Source organism: Scleropages formosus, chromosome 10 (assembly GCF_900964775.1).
Source record: "Scleropages formosus chromosome 10, fSclFor1.1, whole genome shotgun sequence".
Lineage (NCBI taxonomy): Eukaryota > Metazoa > Chordata > Actinopteri > Osteoglossiformes > Osteoglossidae > Scleropages > Scleropages formosus.
The window spans coordinates 28,454,217-28,472,848 of NC_041815.1; the positions used below are offsets into that span (position 1 = coordinate 28,454,217).

An 18,632-nucleotide genomic window follows, 5' to 3' on the forward strand; every position below is an offset into this window, starting at 1 on the left:
CTACATTAGAACTCAGAAATTTTTATTCAGTATCGACCCATCGGTTGTCGCTCATGTTGCTGCATTATCTAGACTTGCTTCTTCCGTTTGAGATACAAAAGGAAACAAATACATTTGAAGCTGAAGTACGTGATGAAGGACTGAGGTGGACAGTGGTCGACAAAGTAAACCACGCTCTCGCATGCCCTCGGCGTACCTCCGTTATGGCGCAGGCTGGACAATCGGAGCCGGGCATCAGGGCACGGGAAGGGCCCGCGGTGAAAAAGGAAAACAGCGCCATCAGGAGATGTTTGAACAGCTTTATTGAAACAACGAGATCCATATTTCTTCATTGAGGAACTTTATGATACAGTCTGAGTTGTAGGAATACGATACAGCTGTAGTTGCAGAAGCTAACCCCGTTGTTCTGTACCTAGTCATAGAAAAAAGGGGGACCTCAGAGGGAGAAAAATAAAAAAAAAAAAAAAAAGTGCAGATCTACTCACTTAAGAGTTACTGTGGTAACAAACGAGTGTAGTCAAGTTTTTTTTTTTTTTTTTTAAATTGTATTTTAAGTCACAGCTTAATTTCAATGTTGACTGAATGAACACAGACTAAATGATGGCACACTGAAGGACGCGTGGCCTCGTGAACCCAACTAACAGGTCACTGCCGGTCCATTCGGCTCGGACAGAATGTGACGGGTACAGCAGACCTTGTCAAAATGGCACGGTGCAATAAAACTGCGAAGGAACAAAACAAAACAACATTCATCTTTCAAAATACAAATTAGAAGAACAGTTCTCACAATGTACTTGGTGACCAATGTCTTCAGCCGCTGGTGAGCATCAGGAGCTCACAAGCCCGGGCACAGTGTGGGTCGGATTTCGGCAAACACTCATTTGAAGACTTTGGCAAAGGCAAATCACAACCAAAAATGTTTTTGAACTCTAAATTAAAGAAACAATCCCTTCACATATTTGTTTTCTGAGGGAATTCATTTTTAGAAAGGGGACACTTGTTGGACACTCAGTACTTCTGTCTAGAAGAGATTGTCTGGACCCCTAGGGACCTTGAGGCTGCTGGACGGGATGTGAACCTGGGGCTCCGAGGTCCTGTTGGACACCAGCGGATCCGACAGGCTCGCTATGCTCATATAGGAGGTTAGTGCAGAGCGTCTCGAACCTGGATCCCGGAGACACGCCTTTCCCGATATGAAACCAGAACATGTAGCTTATTCAAGTTGCACAGATCAGTCTTCCAGCGCAAAAACTGCGAGACGCTCACCGTCATCTCGGGCTCTGTGGTAAATACACAGCCTACACAGTACAGTAACCGAGAGCACGGGCGAGCCCGGTAACAGCACGACCGGAACACAGTTGCCTAAAAAGAGCAAGTATAACGCAGAGCAGTGTGGTAATACTGAGAAATAAAAAGGTCTACAAAAAAAAAAAAATCCCCCAAATAAAAGTACAGTAATTTGTGACGCTCTCGATATATGGCACGCTACACACTGCATTCCTAGTAAACATCTAAAGAATAAAGAATAAAAAGTATTGGATTCATCCTCAAAAAATGTTTTTTTTTTTTATATACTTATCAGTAGAAATATATACATTCTTTACATAAAAATTAAGCAAAGCTAAGGTGACAAGAACTTTCAAATCCAAACTGCATCTAAAAGTGGAAAATATTTTTCTTTTAAAAGCTGGTATGTGGGTTTTGATGGGGAAGAAAAAAAAAAAAAAAAAAAAAACAAACTTAAATGTCGCTTTTTGACAGCCACTGTGAACTTCTCGGGAAATTAGCGTTAATCGCAGCAGATGCACATTCAATAAATGATACTGGCTGAAATTCATTACTGTTGGACAAGTTTTTCAAGGTCAAAGAAAATAGGTGCATTAATTTTGATCGTCACACATATGCAGAGGTCAACCTTCAGGAAAGGGAGGAAACCGCTGATCTATTTCATACATGTACAATCATACTATTTGGGAGTCACCAATATTGAGTAAACGAAAAAGTTTTTTCCACGTCCTGAAATTTGAGAAGATTTGCAAAAGTCTTGGAATACGTGAATACTATACAAATACTTGTGCAGCTCATTAGGACTGTCGGTGTGGTTCATGTGCGAATGCAGTTTTCCTGGCTGTAAAGCTCAACACAAAACAGAGGAGATGAAATATTGCACTTGGAAGGATTGTCCGGCGATATCCCCAGGCGAGACATCCCGCGGACGGAGCTGCTCGGCCGAGTCGGAGGCGTCCGGGATGCGGAACGAGGCCGCCCTGGTCCAAGCAAAGGCCTTTCTGGGATATGCCATGTTTTTACACTGAGAGGTGCTTTAGCACAAGAGGCATCACAAGTGGGCACAGAACCCACAGAGGTACAGACTAACACCCCCGGGGGGGGGTAAAGCCTGGGGTAACAAAGGCATTGTGGTGTGGTTTGGACAATAAGCAGGTCATTCAGGGTAGAGGATCTACCAATGGGTCCATCCACATTTTGAAGGAGCCCCATTAGATGCTTTCTAAATGAACGGTTCCAGTCTGCTCCCATCCTCCTTTTTTCCACTGATCTCTCGGACCCGGTGCTCGCAAGTGAAAAGGTGGAGGTGTGCGGACAGCAGCCCCCCCCCCCCCATCCCTACGGAGACCCAGGGTGTTCAGTCTTGGTGCTGGCAAGCAATAAATCTCGCCCGATACACTTTCTGTAAAGGAGCAAACGTGTCGTACACAACGCAGCTTTTGTCCCCCCCATCCAGGAAAAGCGTTCACATTGTCAAGAGTGCATTTGTAATAATTAGCATATAAAGTCACCGCCCATTCACATTAAGCAGCCCCACCAGAACATGAGAATGGCCTCGTGAAGGCTATCGAAGGAAATTTCCATCCTCTCCGGTCCAAAATCTTGCTTTTTGATGGTACGTTATTTTTAAAATAAAAAAAATAAAAAATAAAAAAAAATTGGAGGAGGGGTCATCGAAACAGGGGATGCCCCCCTCCCCAGTTTAGTGAACATGGGAAAAAAGGGGTATTTTTGGGGACTTTGAGCAGCAGGAGGGGCTGGTGAAACTGCACAAATCTCAAGGCACAACACTGACACTAAGGCAGGGAGAGGATGGCCGATGTGGTTGGGATAATACGCGGACATCTTTTCCATCTCTCCAAGGACAACCCCCCCACCCCCCCCACAGGAGCGCCCCCTGGTGGTTGGGCGGAGAGGAAGGGAACGGGCGACTCAGGTCATGTAGCGGGTGATGGCTCGCAGTGCATAAAGCAGCTCCGCCTGCATCCGGGCCTCCATCAGGATGAGATTCACGTGAACCTGTGGGGGTGGGGGTGGGGTGGGTTGGACAGGGCCAGACACACGGTTACCATTGTAGAAAGAATGGAAACACTGAGTGGAGAGATCATATGTTTTCATCTGATACAAGAGGCCTTTGATGTAAGTTATGTTTGGACAGCTATAATATATTTTATTATAAACAGGTAAATCATGGTAAGTTGCTTTGGACAAAGGTGTTACTGAGCTTTGTCCAAAGCAGCTTACCCTGATTTACCTGTTTATACTGCATGGTCGGGGGTGTGGTGGCGCAGTGGGTTGGACCGGGTCCTGCTCTCCAGTGGGTCTGGGGTTCGAGTCCCGCTTGGGGTGCCTTGCGACGGACTGGCGTCCCGTCCTGGGTGTGTCCCCTCCCCCTCCGGCCTTACGCCCTGTGTTGCCGGGTAGGCTCCGGTTCCCCGTGACCCCGTATGGGACGAGCGGTTCTGAAAATGTGTGTGTGTACTGCATGGTCATTTTTACTGGAGCAATTGAAGTAAGTACCTTCCTTAAGGCTATTGCAAGGAGGTGGGATTCAAACCTGCGACAGACCTCCGAGTCCAGAAGCAGAGGCTGTAACTACTACGCTACCTGCTGGCTGACGACAGGTGAACCGCATTGTCCGGAAGTGGTAACCCCGCCTATCGCACCCCGGACCCCCACCCCGGAATGATCACCCACCTTCTCGGAGTGGCGAAACTGACGCCAGAAGCTGTCGTACATGCGCCGTGTTGTACGCTCCGGGTAGCAGGTCACCGTCTTGATGTAAACCTTCAGGCTGCGCTCCAGGAGCTGGTTCACCTCCCCATAATCATAGTCATCATACCTGTGGGCAGAGGTTGTGTCTGTTTACATTTATGAGAAAAGGGTCATGTAAATTAATAAGTGACTTGCACTGATTTACCCGTTCATACAGCTGGGTAATTTTTAGTGCATCACTTCAGGGTGAGCACCTTGATCAAGGGTACTACAGCAAGACGTGGGATTCGAACCGAGTCCTTGACCGCAGGGTGGCAGCTCTAACCACTACGCCACTGCAGCGAATGAGAACCCGGTGCATGCACTTGAGTTGTCGGCTGAATAAGTGCCGGAGGGTCCAGGGTTCGATGGCGCTCACCTGATGCCGTACATGCAGTGGACGTAGTTGAAGAGAGCCCGGCGCAGCATGCTCGTGTCCACGTCCTCGTGGCTCGCCATGTTGTAATAGGTGAGGTTGTACACCGTGCGGAACTTCTTATCCAGGAGCAGGCCGATGTCCGAGTAGAGCCGATGGACCAGAGAGAAGCCGTGCACCTCCCAGGAGAAATCCTGCCCAACAGAGATCATCGCCGGTCAGGGGGCTGGACTTATGAGCGGCAGGATGTGGGGCCTCCAGCATTTGGATGATGGCGTGGTCACTCCTGGCTCACCTGAGTGCAGAACGTTGGGGGGTTGTCCTCCCCGTGTCGGGCGAAGTCTTTGTACCCGAAGGTGGCGTCCTCCACGAAGCGAGATACCTGAGACGTGGGCACCATTTCGTCTTCAAAACCTGTCGACCAATCGGAACCACACAGACAATACTTAAACTTGCTCCTCATTGTACGAGCATAAATTAGGACATGTATATTATGCATCCAACCAAAACTTGGTCTCTATTAAAAAAAAAAAAAAAAGACTTATGTCATTAAGCAAGTTTGAGTCACATTAAAACTCAATGTAAAAAGAAAACTGTAAAAAGGCTGAGAATAAATATTCCTTCCCAGTTCATCCCATAAACATGTAGTGTATCCCTCAGAGCTGCTGAATCCCTCCTACATTCAAAAAGGGTTTCAAACCCATCTCTACCAGTCACTTCTCTCCTGACAGCTCCATAAATGAGTTCAACGCCATCTGCTATGATTATCTATGCATTTGGTATTTGAGCATCACTTCTATAGGACGTACCGGAGGGATGTGAACCAGCAACATGGCGATGTCAGGTGTGTGTTGATAATCCAGTGTCTGTCTAAAGCATCAACTGTTTATACACTTCTATTCACCCTGAGTTGTAGATCAATTTGGAAAAAAAGCATCCGATAAATGATAAACGTAGGTAACGGCGACGGCCCCAACGACCGCAGCTCCAGTTACGGTTCGCGATTTGTGAAACCGGAAGGGCGACGCGGTCCGCTGCCTCCGAACCCTTTAGCGAAATGATCTCGCACATCGTGGCGTTTCGCTTCATAGCAGATGTCTGCTGTTTGACTTGTAGATGGCGCCATATGGGGGGCAGGACACCAGCTAATGAAGACAGCTGGGAGCTCGGCCAGGAATCGATAAGAGGAGCTACGACTCGGCGGTGCGCTCATACACGCGCGCACAAGGTAATCGGCGTTACGCAACGTCCCCGGCCCGCCTGCACTCTCTCCCGTGGGCGGGGACGCAGAGCTCGGTGCGCCGGGGCGACCTGGGAGCTGCTGCCGCTCATGCAGGGATGCCTGGTAACGGCGCCGAGGCCCCGATCTCTGTTTGTTCTGCCTAGTTCAGCCGAAGACAAACCGCACAGATGAAATTTGGAAAAAAAAAAAAATTCAAAAGGGTGAAAAAGATCGATGACCGTTACCGCTCGTGTGTAGCTACGTAGCCAAGCGGACACACCTGGACTTCAGGTCAAAGGGGGGCTGTTATGTAAAATTTCTAGGCTGCGTCAACACGCTTCACCACGTGTCCTGAGGTGACTTCTCACTCGTCGGCAGCTTCCGACTGCCCTTCAGTCACCTTTACATTTAGCTGACGCTTTTCTCCAAAGCGACTTATAATGTTCACCTACTTACCCATTTATACAGATGGGAAATTTTTACCGGAGCAACTTAGGCAAGTACCTTGCTCAAGGTTACTGCTACAGGTGGGATTTGAATCAGTAACCTTCGGGTCCAAAGGCACCAACTCTAACCACTATGCTACCAGCTGCCGTTACAAGTTTGATCAAAGGTCCATTATGGAAACTATTCTCCGCTACTTGATGTAACGAATATTTGAGTAACAAATTCTGAAAGGTATGATTGTTGCCCACATCATTAAATTATTTTTAATTCCATTTTATTCAAGCTGTCAGTCTGGTTTGGATAAGCAACAAAAAAGAAAAAAAAAAAAAAAAAAAAAACCATATGCTGCACCATACAGTGAGGTCTGCAGAAAAGGTCATTGGTTCCAGACCACCCTGCCTCCAGGAGACGGGCAGGAATAAATCGTGACAGATCCCTCTCACCCGAGCCACAGCGTTTTTGAACTTCTCCCATCCGGCAGGCGCTAAAAATCACTGTGCATCAAAACGACCAGATACAAAAACAGTTTCTTCCCCACGTTATGTCCATGAACAGCTGATTGCGCAATATTTTCTCCCTCTTGCTTATTCCCTCCCTCATTATTTATTCGATCCCCCGCTATTTATTCCACCCCCCCCCAAAATGAATCCCTGTATGTATAATTATGTTGTGTTTTTTCTCGTCTACACTATGAGCCACTGGTAACCGAGGCCAAATTCCTTGTATGTGTGCGCGTTCTTGGCCAAATAAATCAGATTCTGATTCTGTCTTATTACCGAGAAATTTTGACCTGCATTTCTGCTTCCCGCCATTAGTAGGCAGCAAAACGCACCCAGACAAAGACGCGGTAGGAATACAGCACCGTCCTCATTCCTCACACTCCTACCATGTTCATCATGCTTACAGTTCTTGTTTTGGGTGTTCCTGAGTGTCTGATCAACATGATGAGCAATGTTGTACTATTACGGAATGAATTGGTCGACAATTTCCATTGAATACACATTTATGAGGAAAATGTATTTTTTTTCCCCCAGTCATTTTAAAATTAGTTTAGTTGTTTTATTAAGGGGGTGCGGTGGCACAGTGGGTTGGACCAGGGTCCTGCTCTCCAGTGGGTCTGGGGTTCAAGTCCCGCTTGGGGTGCCTTGCGATGGACTGGCGTCCCGTCCTGGGTGTGTCCCCTCCCCCTCCGGCCTTATGCCCTGTGTTGCCGGGTAGGCTCCGGTTCCCCGCGATCCCGTATGGGACGAGTGGTTCAGAAAATGTGCGTGTGTGTTTTATTAAGTGAACATCAAATACGTCTATATGATGTGACACTTCGGACAAGATGTTTTTGATAAGTTTTAATTTATTATAGCTTTGTCTGAGGGTTTTACAGAACCTAACCTGTTAAGATGTGGGTGAACGCATTTCTTATGCAATAAAGTAGTGACTTTTGAGTTACGAACAAGCTGAGTTACAAACACTTCCAGGCCTATTTGTGCTTGTAAGTTGAGGGCCCTGTGTACGCGCGCGCGCGTGCGTGTGTGCGTGAATCTGTCAGTACCTCCGGAGCCAACTAGAAGGCTCTCCTTCTTCTCCTTCTCGAACCGAGTGGCCATCTCCTCCTGTGAAGCCTCCTCCTCCTCACGCTCCTCCTGCAGCCTCTTCAGCCGCTCCATCAGGGCCTCCAGCTCACTCACGGAGTCCACCATCTGAAACATTTGATCCGCTCATACACATGAGCACAACTGTCATTCAAGGCACCACACCTTCCTGACCACGACCCGGTTTTTAAACCTCCAAGGTGTCGGGTCTCACCCCAGTGCTGCTGTCGCCGAGTGCCCCCTCCTGCAGGCTGTTGTCGTTGGCCAGGTCGCAGGCACACTGGTTGTTCACACCCATGTCCTCAAAGGCGTCAGCTCTCTCACCGTCTGACTCCGGGTTGACGCCGCTGCCAAGAACAAAGCTGGACAAGGCGTGGAAGTGGGCCAGCAGGACCACCGCATGGACCAGCTCTGCCAGAGACCAGCTGTTCTCTCCTGTCTTCACCAGTTTCTGGGACAAACAAAGGGACGAATAACCATCATATGTAAAACAGATGATGTTTAATAATTAGATTCTCTGACTTTAAGACAGAGTTACTTGTATATGCTCCTTGGTGATGAGCCAGGGTCTGTGTGCAAGAATCTTGTTGATCTCGTTGAGATTCTTCAACCTCTGGGGGGCGTATTGCACTCCCTTCAGCCACTCCAAACACACGCCCATCTGGTAGAACTCCTGAGCATGCATCTTCACCAGGAAGGAGCACTGGTGTCGAGCAGCAGCCTGAAGGGGAAGGGGGGGTAAGGGTTGGGTGAGGACCAGGACAGTTTATAGTGTCATCTCTTTAAAAACCCAAGATCATCCTCACACCCCACCAGCAACTCCACAAAACCAAATTCATCTCTACAAAACCAACCATCTCCATAAATATCACAAGGACCTTGAACTAGTTCACCTCCAGCTCTAACACCAGCCTCATAAAAGCCACCAAGGTCTTCAACATCACTGCCCTCATCATCTCACCTTCAGAGGACCAGGTCCCTGTACCACTCAGAAGAGCTGTTATATACATTTCATTCAAAATACTGTTTTGTGTTCACGTAGGTCCAGCTGGTAGCATAGTGGTTACAGCTGCGACCTGTTGACCCAAAAGTCACAGGTTTGAATCCCACTTCCAGGCATACCCTTGATTGAGATACTTACCCTTAGTTGCTCTAGTAAAACTACCCAGCTGTATAAATGGGCAAACTGTGAGTAGCTTAACATCATAAGCCAATTTGGAGAAAAGTGTTAGATAAATGTAAATATTAAATATAACTAGGATTCTTCAGACAGAGCTCTGCTCCATTGATCATGGCTTCAGGTGACTAAATATCAGCTTCAACAGGTCTTGACCTCAAAGGGCCTGTCGCTCACCAAAATGGCAATGTAGTGGCGGTAGTGCAAGGGTAGGGGGCCGTCCATCCGCAGCAGGTAGAACTGGCTCTCCAGGAAGGACTCCAGGTAGTGCGGGTGCAGTCCCATCACCTGGGTCAGGTGGTCCACGCGCCCACTGGTTGAGTACTCCTCAGCCAGGACCATGATAGTGTGGCTGTCGTCTGCTGTGACCTCCATGATCTGCAGGATGGGACGCCGAGGAGATTTCATCAAGACTCCAAGTCCAGGGAGATGTGACAACCGGAGAAGAACCTCCAACTCCATGGGTAATGAGACCTAAGCTCATGAATCACAGACTCACCTCGTTTTCTGGAATGAAGGCACTGGGGCCGCTGGTGCGAGGCCGTCTGACTTTCATCCCCTTCTCCTTTTCAGAGTTCAGATGGAGAGAAAGACAGAATGTCAGGCTCACTGTCCAACTTTGGGACATTAACTGGAACAGAAACCCAAGATTAGAGTTGAGCATTTCGTGTTCACCACCACTATGGTGACTTCACATCAAACTGAAAGACCCAACAAGAAGACAGTCATACTTCTGCCTTTCTTGGTAAAGGAATACCTGGCAGCTGGGCCTCCTGGGTCCGTCTTTCTAAAGCCCTTTTCAACCATCTTCTGAACCCCAACTGCACCACTGCATTATCTTTAGAAGGGCGATCTGACATCAAAATGTTCTATCGTCCCAACAAGTGTTCAAGGACAGATGTTCTCCTAAACCCTGAGCATCCTCTACCACCAACCTCCTGGTGTATCTCCAACAAAGTGGACAGCCTTTATATACACACACACATTATTGGCCAGACTGACTAGAGGAGGAAGTGTTCAGGTTAAACAGAAGCCCTTCAGAGTTGCATGGCCATTCAGCTTTTGTTTGAAAAGTGCAGTCACTAGACCAAACCCCGCGACACCAGAGTGGCGCCACTACCTTTGAACGACGAGACTGGTTGTGAGGGGGCAGGGGCTGCAGCCGCCGTGGTGGTCATGAACCTTGACTTGTGACCAGAAGTCTGCTGGTTCTTGTCCCACACAGGATTCTACTCACATACTCTTAGTTGCATAAACAAGTTCTCAACTTTACATCAGAAGTGGGGCAAGCAAGTTGGAGTGGGCAGAAGAGTGAAAGACCAGTGAAACAAAATGAAAAAATAATAAAACACAGTGGCTCTGAACAGCTTGGAGCCAACGTCAATGTCTTCTGGACAACGTCCACCAGGTCCAGAACGATGCCCATTTCAGCACTTGGGATCTAGAAAAACAAACCTTTCTCCTGCTAACCCATTCTCTGGTGGCTGTCCAAACAACGGCAACCTCAGAGAGCGCGCGCGCGCGCACACACACACACACACACACACACACACGCGACCTTGCACCCTTGAGGGAAAGTTCAGTCTGTCACACCCTGAGCTCCGAGAAAAACGCACATGGGTCATGCAAAACAGGCAGCAATAAAACTAAGAACTCTATAGGAACAACAAGAAAGAATGTGCTTACAAAAATAAAGGCTACACAACATGGAAATATGAAACATCCACTTGCCCAAAAACTGTGCAAACACATGTAACAATTAAAACAATACAACTATTTGGACTTTGAAGGAGAATCACTGAACTATTAAAAGGAGCCAAACCATGTGATGTGTTCATCACGTAATTAAAAGGTGATCAGTGTGGAGCAAAGGTGTAAGAACCTTAGAAACATCAAGGTCTCACAATAATAAGGTGCTTCTTAGAGGCGGTCACATGACTGGACCATCTGCCACCTGCAGAGCACTACAACAAACATGTAGTGTTGAAACTGTGAAAGGGTTAATCGGAGAGCTCGAACATCGGGGATGCGGAAGCCGTCCTGCTCGTGAGAAAGGTCCAAAAAGTAAGGTCCAGGCCTTCTTGGTTTTCAACCTGATGCAGTGGAACACACTCCCTCTGTACCTCAGAGCTGCTGAATCCCTCCCAGCACTCAGGAAGGGTCTCAGACTCATCTCTCTCATCCACTTCTCTCCTGACAGCAGCATGAGTTCGCATCAGACCATCTGTCGCGATCACTTTCCTCTTTCCGATCGGTTCTATAAGCAGCTACTTGTGCAACAAAATGCACTTTGTTTACTCTCGAGCTGCGCGTCACTTTGGACGAAAGCTTCTGCTAAATTAACAAACGTACGTATGAGGACATTCCAACTCGGCTCCACGACAAGGTGGGGTTAACTCTTTGGAGAAATGGATACGGGCGCCTTCACAGCAAGTTCACTGGCTCCCAACCAGACCGTCCACCAAAGAGACATCGTCTACGGTCAATGGGCGCCGGAGAGAAACGTCCAATAGGGTCGAGGCGTTCAGCCGCTCCCAGAATCCCTTCTCCTCCAAAAAAAAAAAAAAAACTGAAATTTGTTCTTCCAAAGACATGTATACAAGTGCTTTCGCGGGAATGTGCAGAAGTATGCCACATAACTGCATCCCCCCCCCAATTCAAACAACTGCACTCGTTCTACATCCTGCGGATATTTGCGAGTTCAAGAAACGCCTGTATTGTTTTTCCTGGCCGGGGGCTCCGAGTTGAACGCGATTCCTAGCAAATTTTATGGCGCGAGACTCAGTTGCTAGAGATTCGGAGGTTTCATATTGCAGGCCTCAATTTCTATGACAGCCGCGCCCCCAACCCCCCCAGCCCTGCCCCTCTCGCTCGGCCCCCGATCCCACCTTTTTCCATATCTTGTGTACATGTGTCTCCATGTATCTGTGGAGGGGACTACATCTTCTCTCCATTTTTCATTTCTATCTACTGCAACATCAAAGGACTGAAAGAAAAAGTAATAACTCCCTAAACTCAAAAGCACTGAACTCTTGCATGAACTGATAAAGGCAACCGTTAATGAAAATTTTAAATAAATAAATAAATAAATACAAACAAACATCAATTACGGTCTGATGCTAATGGCTGGACGCTATCCGCCAGGAAATTGGTCTCGAACTCCACATTATAACAGACGAAATTCATCAGCTGCAACCCAATTAGCGTGGGCGGCTCGAGCTCCCGACTCCGGCTGAAAAACAAGGTCCGGGGGACAATGGCACGCTTTGTGGCGTCCTCCGACGGCGGCGCAGCTCTGGCGGCTGCAGTGGCGCGAACAGCGTTTCGCACAAAGAGCAAAGATCACGAAGCGGCGCGGCAAGCCGAGCAAAAGGGACGGTACGAAAACATCGAGAGCGAAAACAAGCCGCCGGGATTCTCGAGCTCCACGGAACGCTGCCGTTTACAAAACAAACCGCAGCGTTCTGGCTCCGGGCCGACGCGTCTGTGCTGCCGCTGGCTCGCTGACCAGGTTTTCCCAGAGTGCTTCACTCCAGGGGAATCAAACCATTAATCAGAGGTTATTAAGAAACGCGCCGCTGCAGGCACGGCTAAGACAGAGGCAGGGCTCTCAAAGACGACGGTCACCGTTCGCCATGCTGCGGCGGTAAGTTAATCAACGAAGCAGAATCGAGTCCTACAGCTTGTCAGAAAACGCCACTATGAAACAAGGAAATTTATTAAATAATGCAGCAATACGAAAAATAAGGGCTGCAAGGTGTGCACAGATAATTTGAAATGATCGCAATCTTGACTGCCTTCCACCCGTGTCATTTACAGCAGCCAGAAGGTCGCTTTTTTCCAGCCTGGTAGGGGGTAGATCTTGGCAGGAGGCCCCCAATGACATGGCATATAGCAGAGGACATGGCGGACAGCCCTGCTCGCACCCCCGAGAAGCTGCGACCCAAACTTTTGCCCCAGAGGACTCGCTTGACGCCTTGCCATGTGGCATACTTTGCAGGCACCACATCCAGATCCAATGCAGCCATTGAGATCTTGGCCTTAGAAAATTTAATTAGTCATTTTTTTTTAATGGAGAAACTACCAATACAAAACTATTTCAGCAGCCATTTGTTAATTCTGAAAATAATTTCTGATTTGGATGCATATTTTGACGCAGATGACAAAGGTGACTATTCCCAAAGGAGCAAACATTTTCTCTCGACGGCAATATTTGGAATGGCTATGTTGGAAGGACTTCTGGCACTGCCACTCATCAGGAGGGCATGGTGGGCTTGGGAAAAACAGGTCTCAAACCATTGCCCTTCAAAACATCCCCAGGTGAGGAAAAAGAGAGAAAGGTTTGGATAAGGTCGGGTGGTCTAGTCAGCACACCAGCGCTAAACTAAGACAATTCATCTAGCAAAATATGCTGGATGGAAGAGCAGCTTCCTTGCATTTAAGATAAAGGGGAGGAAGGAGACTAATTAGACAAGAAAACAGCATGCACTGCTCCTCGGTGTACCATACTGGGGGGGGAATCGATTGATCATGAAGCCAGTCTGGGAAAGGAAGAGAAGCTCTCACCTTGAAAGGTTGTTCTGGTTTATTCCACTTAATCAGTAGTTCAGTTAACCGTTGACTGGCTCATCAACCCAACTGATTGAACTAGTCACCCTTAACCCATGACACAGCAGAAGTCAATAGCAGGCCATAATCCAGCTACCCTTATCTGTACTTGCGAGCCAAGCTGATAATGGGTCAACACAACACCCTTCCGTGTGATGTCCCTTCACTCAAGAGCCCCTCACTGCATAATCATCACTGAGCACATCTCCCTCTTTTTATAGTCGCTTTATCTCACCATTCAACAATGAGCAGCATAAACACCACAGTAAAAATGGCACCCAGAAGCTGTTAAGTTGCACCATGCTGCTGGGGTTGGATACTGATTAACCCATAAACACCACAGCCAGTCAGCTAAACATCACCATAGGAAGCCAACCTTGGTCAGAGGAGTCATGCTTAAAACTGAACTGGAAACAAGGATACTTGACTCCGTTCATAAACGGCCACCGTGTACCCCTATGCTAGGCAACCACAGCAGATTTCTGTGGAGAACACAGCCCAGGTTTCAGTGCAGCCTTATAAAAGATGGGGGACAGGAAAGTGCTCCAATCCCGATCATGCCAACAGGAAAGGAGGGGGAATCAGCAGCAGGGGAAGCAGACAACCCGAAGGGGATGCAGCCAAACTTAGAGGATCCTCACGTTCAACAAACATCACATAAGCTCAGTACTGGGAGAACTCTCAGCAGACCTGCCTAAACTGCCACAATCATTAGCACAACTGTGGAAATGTCAAGGAGCATATAGTCTACCACACATGTTACTTAAGACTTTTCATCTATCGTCTCAACAAACCGATGGGACGGGACGAATTTCCTGCAAATCAAGCCGTTTGACCTGAAAACCAGAAGCGTCCTTATGGCAATCGGGGCAACAAACGAGCCACGGAAAAGCAGAGCTGACCACAGCGGCACTCTAGGGAATTTTTTTAATGGTTGCTGCTCATTTTATGAACTGAATGACAGCTGCAGCAATAAGGCAGCATTATTAGTTCTGCACACAAAAACGACAATGGCAATACCGCAATGCCCTTATCGAAGGCCGACAGAACACGGTGAAGATTTAGAGGTCACACGGCATCAGAACACCTTTGAGACAGCGTCCAGTCACGGGGAGGATGAGGTCCACACCTATGTACATTTGATCGACATATCCCACCAGTGTCCTCTCGCTAGGGGGGTGCAGGGGCACAGCGGGTTTGGCCTATGTCTGCTCTCCGGTGGTCTGGGGTTTGAGTCCCGCTTGGGGTACCTTGCGACGGACTGGCGTCCCGCCCTGGGTGCGTCACCTCCCCTCCAGCCTTGCACCCTGTGTTGCCGGGTTAGGCTCCGGCTCACCGCAGTCATTGTGTGTGTGTATCATTTCGCTATTAATCCATTCCTTAAGAAGGGGGTCGGATTTTTTTATTTTTTTTTTGCACGTCTTCCCCACGCACTTGTGACACAAGAGCTTATCCACAGAACTGGTCATCACTGCTTCTCAATAAGCAGTCAGCAAGTGCAGAGCAGTCGTGACAAAAGGGTGGATGGTTTTCTTGGCTGAACATCCCCAGTGGGAAGGAAACTGAAACAAGTATGACCAAGTTGCCTTTGTGGCGCACGCTGCAAAAGCTGCCACTTTTCATCAGCCGGTTCCCAGAGAGAGTCGAGGATAAAACGCCACATTTGCAATTCCTGACATTTTCAACAGCGGCATGAATGCTGTCTGTTGCATCTTCCAGCTCAGTTACACCTGCCTCTTTGTAGGTGTTTTTGGCAAAACTTCCTCATAAGCAAATTCTGAGCTAAACTGGCAATCCGTTTTGAATATGTTGTTTGTAAGATAACAAGCGATGATGAACGCACGTGCACGGCCCACGCGGCACGGAGATCCTGCCTGGGTAAACATCTCCACACACCAGCATGTAAACTCAGTTGCCGCAGCGCAAAAGATTGAGAGACAAGTCTGAATCTGCTCAGGAGTTTAAAATATCTCCCCTTTGAATGGGAAGCATTTAGCTGGGTGCTGAACTGATGTTCCATCGGGCCTTTCCGGTCATGGCAGCGAGCTGTGCAGGCGCACGGTCCCCCTCAAAGAGGAAGTCAGACGGCCGGTGTTGAATCAGCAGCTTGAGTCCCGTCCCTCCTTTTCTAGCTTGGCAGGGAGTCAACACACAGATTACGTGCAAACAATGGTAGCTTTACAAAAGATGGGGTGGGGGAAACTTTCTACAATGTCCAGGCCAAATAGGAAGAGAGGAGAGGGAGAGAAAAGAGAAGAAAAAAAAAAAAACAAAAAAAAAAAAACAAAAAAGCTTCCAGCGTTCAAACCACAATCTTATTGCTTGCAGGGAGGACTAAGTTTTCTCTTCGCCTTCAACTTTCGCACAGGAAATATAACGTACATTTATAAGACTTCAAAGAGATCCTTATTCCACACGTCTTCTTGCCCTTGCAATAACCGATTCTCACTGGACCCAACACAGAAGGCTGTGAGTTCAGACCCACTGCATTTAGACATTTCCAGAATCCTAATGGATAGCGCCCTAAAGATGTTGCGACATGGAGTCACTGATAACGTTCTAGAGGAATGCATTGATCTGTCCGTTATGGTTTATCCGAGGCATACTCGGAATTTGCGCGCTTTTGACCGTTCCCCCAACTCGGACTATGACCACTGGAGATTTTTCTCTACCTCCTTACAGGTTAAGAGCCTCGTCTTATGTAAACGGCACACCCCGCAGCAGACAACACCCCATCTGTTGCACCAGTAGAATCCCTGACTGCTGCAACGTCCAGACTACAGAGTGACCAAGGGTTAATTATAGCCAACGAAGAGCATCCAGACAGCCTGAAATTATGTTCTACAAAGTGACACCCCATTTCTGTCTAGGAATAATTTGAGAAACTGATCCTATTTTGAGGTTGCAGAAGATCAGACTGTCTGGATTAAGCCACAATAATGTATGACAAGGCTACACCTACCGGTTCCAAAAGCCCAACTGAACATCTGAGCTGTATGGAGGTCACAGGGGCCTCTTCTATCCAGACTGTGGAATCCAGCAGGCCCCAGTGTTCACGTCAGACTGCCAACCTCCTCCAAGTGGTATTTCACACTTCTGAATAGGGACGCGTTCCTCGAACCCACATTCCAAAGTGGCACAAGGGGCAAAGGGGTACCATGAAGGGTCCCACTACCTTACAGGCCAAGTAATGACCCTCTACTTTGATCTTCGGCAGAAAAGGGATGTGATTCCAGCCCGCAGTGTCTCTCCCCTTGGCGTGCAGAGCCAGGCACCCTCACAAAACTAAACGGGTCATGTGCGATCCAGATGAGCGGTGACTGCTAAAAATAGCAGGGAGGCGGAAGGACATGTTTGACTCCTCTCCCCCCCCCCCCCCCACACACACACACACACACACACACACACACACACACACACTTCCATCAGCATTACTCACACCATTAACCTCTCCTCGTTCACACCTGAGGACTAAGTGGTTTTAAGTCCAAGACTAAGCGATCTGGAGAAAGTACACCATGACACAGGTAGGCCTGATGGAACCAGTGAGTGGAGAGCTTCCAAAAAAGCTCTTGGAACGAGAAGACTCGCTCAACAGCTGATTTCTGGATTCATTTCTGCATATCCAGAGAGAGAAAGAGGTGGCACCACGTGTACAAGTGTCAAACCCTCTCAAGGCGGCTGCACCACACTAGGGGTCAGTTCAAATCCCACGAGTCCACGCTGAGGACGGGCTGGGGACAAGAACCTGCCGCCGGTGGTGCGCGCGCAAAGACAGAGCGCACACAGACCGGCGGGTGCGCGCGCGCTCGAACTTCGCGACAGAGCGACACAAAGTGTCCGAGGTACGGACAACCTCAAGGGTGGCTTTTCTGCGCGAGGCTTAACTTAAGTTAAGTCATACGTCCTTAAGTTAACACCGGGCTGCGTGGTCTATGACAAGTAACATTGCACAGGCATAATTCACCAGCATTAACACCATTGTCATAATAAAAAATTAAAATGAGATATTTTAATTAATAAAAAGATAAAAATTAAGACGCACTAAGTTTTACGTGTCAATACGTCACTGATACACCCAGCCGCCGGTGCAGGACAATTGATCAGACACAGTGACGTTGTTAGTTTAAAACCCACATAGCGGCCCAAAAAGATCACATGATGATAGATTCCAGCTCTGCTAGAAGAGGAAGGTGCTGTACCTGCTTTGCGATGACTTTCTGACAGTTGCTGCAGATGAGAAAGGGGCTGGTGTCGCAGGGGGAGTCCGCGTTGGGGTTCATGGTGGAATCTGGAGAAGAAGAACTTAGTTGGGAGATGTCTGAACCTGGATGTGGGGGATCCCGGTCTTCTGGAGCGTGTTTTCTTTTTAGTCGGATGAGCAGGTTAAAATATGCATCTCCTTACGGAACTCCTCAATCCATTTGACACGCGTGCTGCGGTTACTTTGTGGTGGCGGTGGCGGTCTTGCGGCTGTGACGATCCAGGTGGTTCGGACCTCCTTCCCCTTCGTCCCTGCGCCCCACACACGCGCGCCCGCCGACCTGCCAGTTTTGTACTTCAGCGTGAGCGCTGCGAAGACACGCCCACCGACCAATCCTGTTTCAGGGGGTGTGTCCCAGTCGTTAACTACCCCATCCACCTCGCTTTGAGCGCGGCTTAATCACGCGGCACCAACCAATCGCGCATGGGAGGGTGTGTCTCACCGTCATTGTCCCCGCCCACTTTTGGACAAGCCCCCTCTTTTTTTGCTGAGTGGGGCGCTCCTGCTGTAACGGCATTTAAAAAACAGTTCTAAAATCGGGTGTTGATTTAATGAGACACCCAGTCAAACTTGTTAATTTACTTTTCGCTAAGTAGTAACAAATTTGATAATTTCATTTATAATTATTACATATAACTTACGGAAACTTTTTTCAAATCAGTTGCTACAAGTTTGCTAGTTTGTTACTTGCCTGAGACGTGACAGAAGTACACCGATTAGAAAATAAAAAGTATGAAAACGCCATTTTCATCATTTCTTCTAGCAGGTTATCTTCCCTTTGCATCAGGGAGCAGAGTATGTAATGCTACTGTACGTACAGCATTTCATATTTATTTCTGATGATGTATATTTGTCTCAATGTATCTTTTAAGGAGTAAACCCGAGGTAGCACACGCACGCACACAGAGATC

At 48.1% G+C, this 18,632-nt stretch overlaps 1 protein-coding gene across 1 annotated transcript; it reads right to left on the minus strand.

Annotated features, from left to right (window-relative positions):
• Positions 1-294: 294 nt before the first annotated feature.
• sesn3 (sestrin 3) lies at positions 295-17,973 on the minus strand. Its single transcript, XM_018748888.2, has 11 exons — positions 17,865-17,973; positions 17,660-17,748; positions 9,349-9,414; positions 9,027-9,227; positions 8,211-8,393; positions 7,887-8,123; positions 7,633-7,780; positions 4,713-4,831; positions 4,421-4,611; positions 3,985-4,129; positions 295-3,306 (listed from the first exon to the last, which is right to left on the minus strand). Exons 2-11 carry the CDS (start codon positions 17,738-17,740, stop codon positions 3,220-3,222), a joined length of 1,458 nt encoding a protein of 485 aa, XP_018604404.1. The 5' UTR covers positions 17,741-17,748; positions 17,865-17,973; the 3' UTR covers positions 295-3,219.
• Positions 17,974-18,632: the final 659 nt, after the last annotated feature.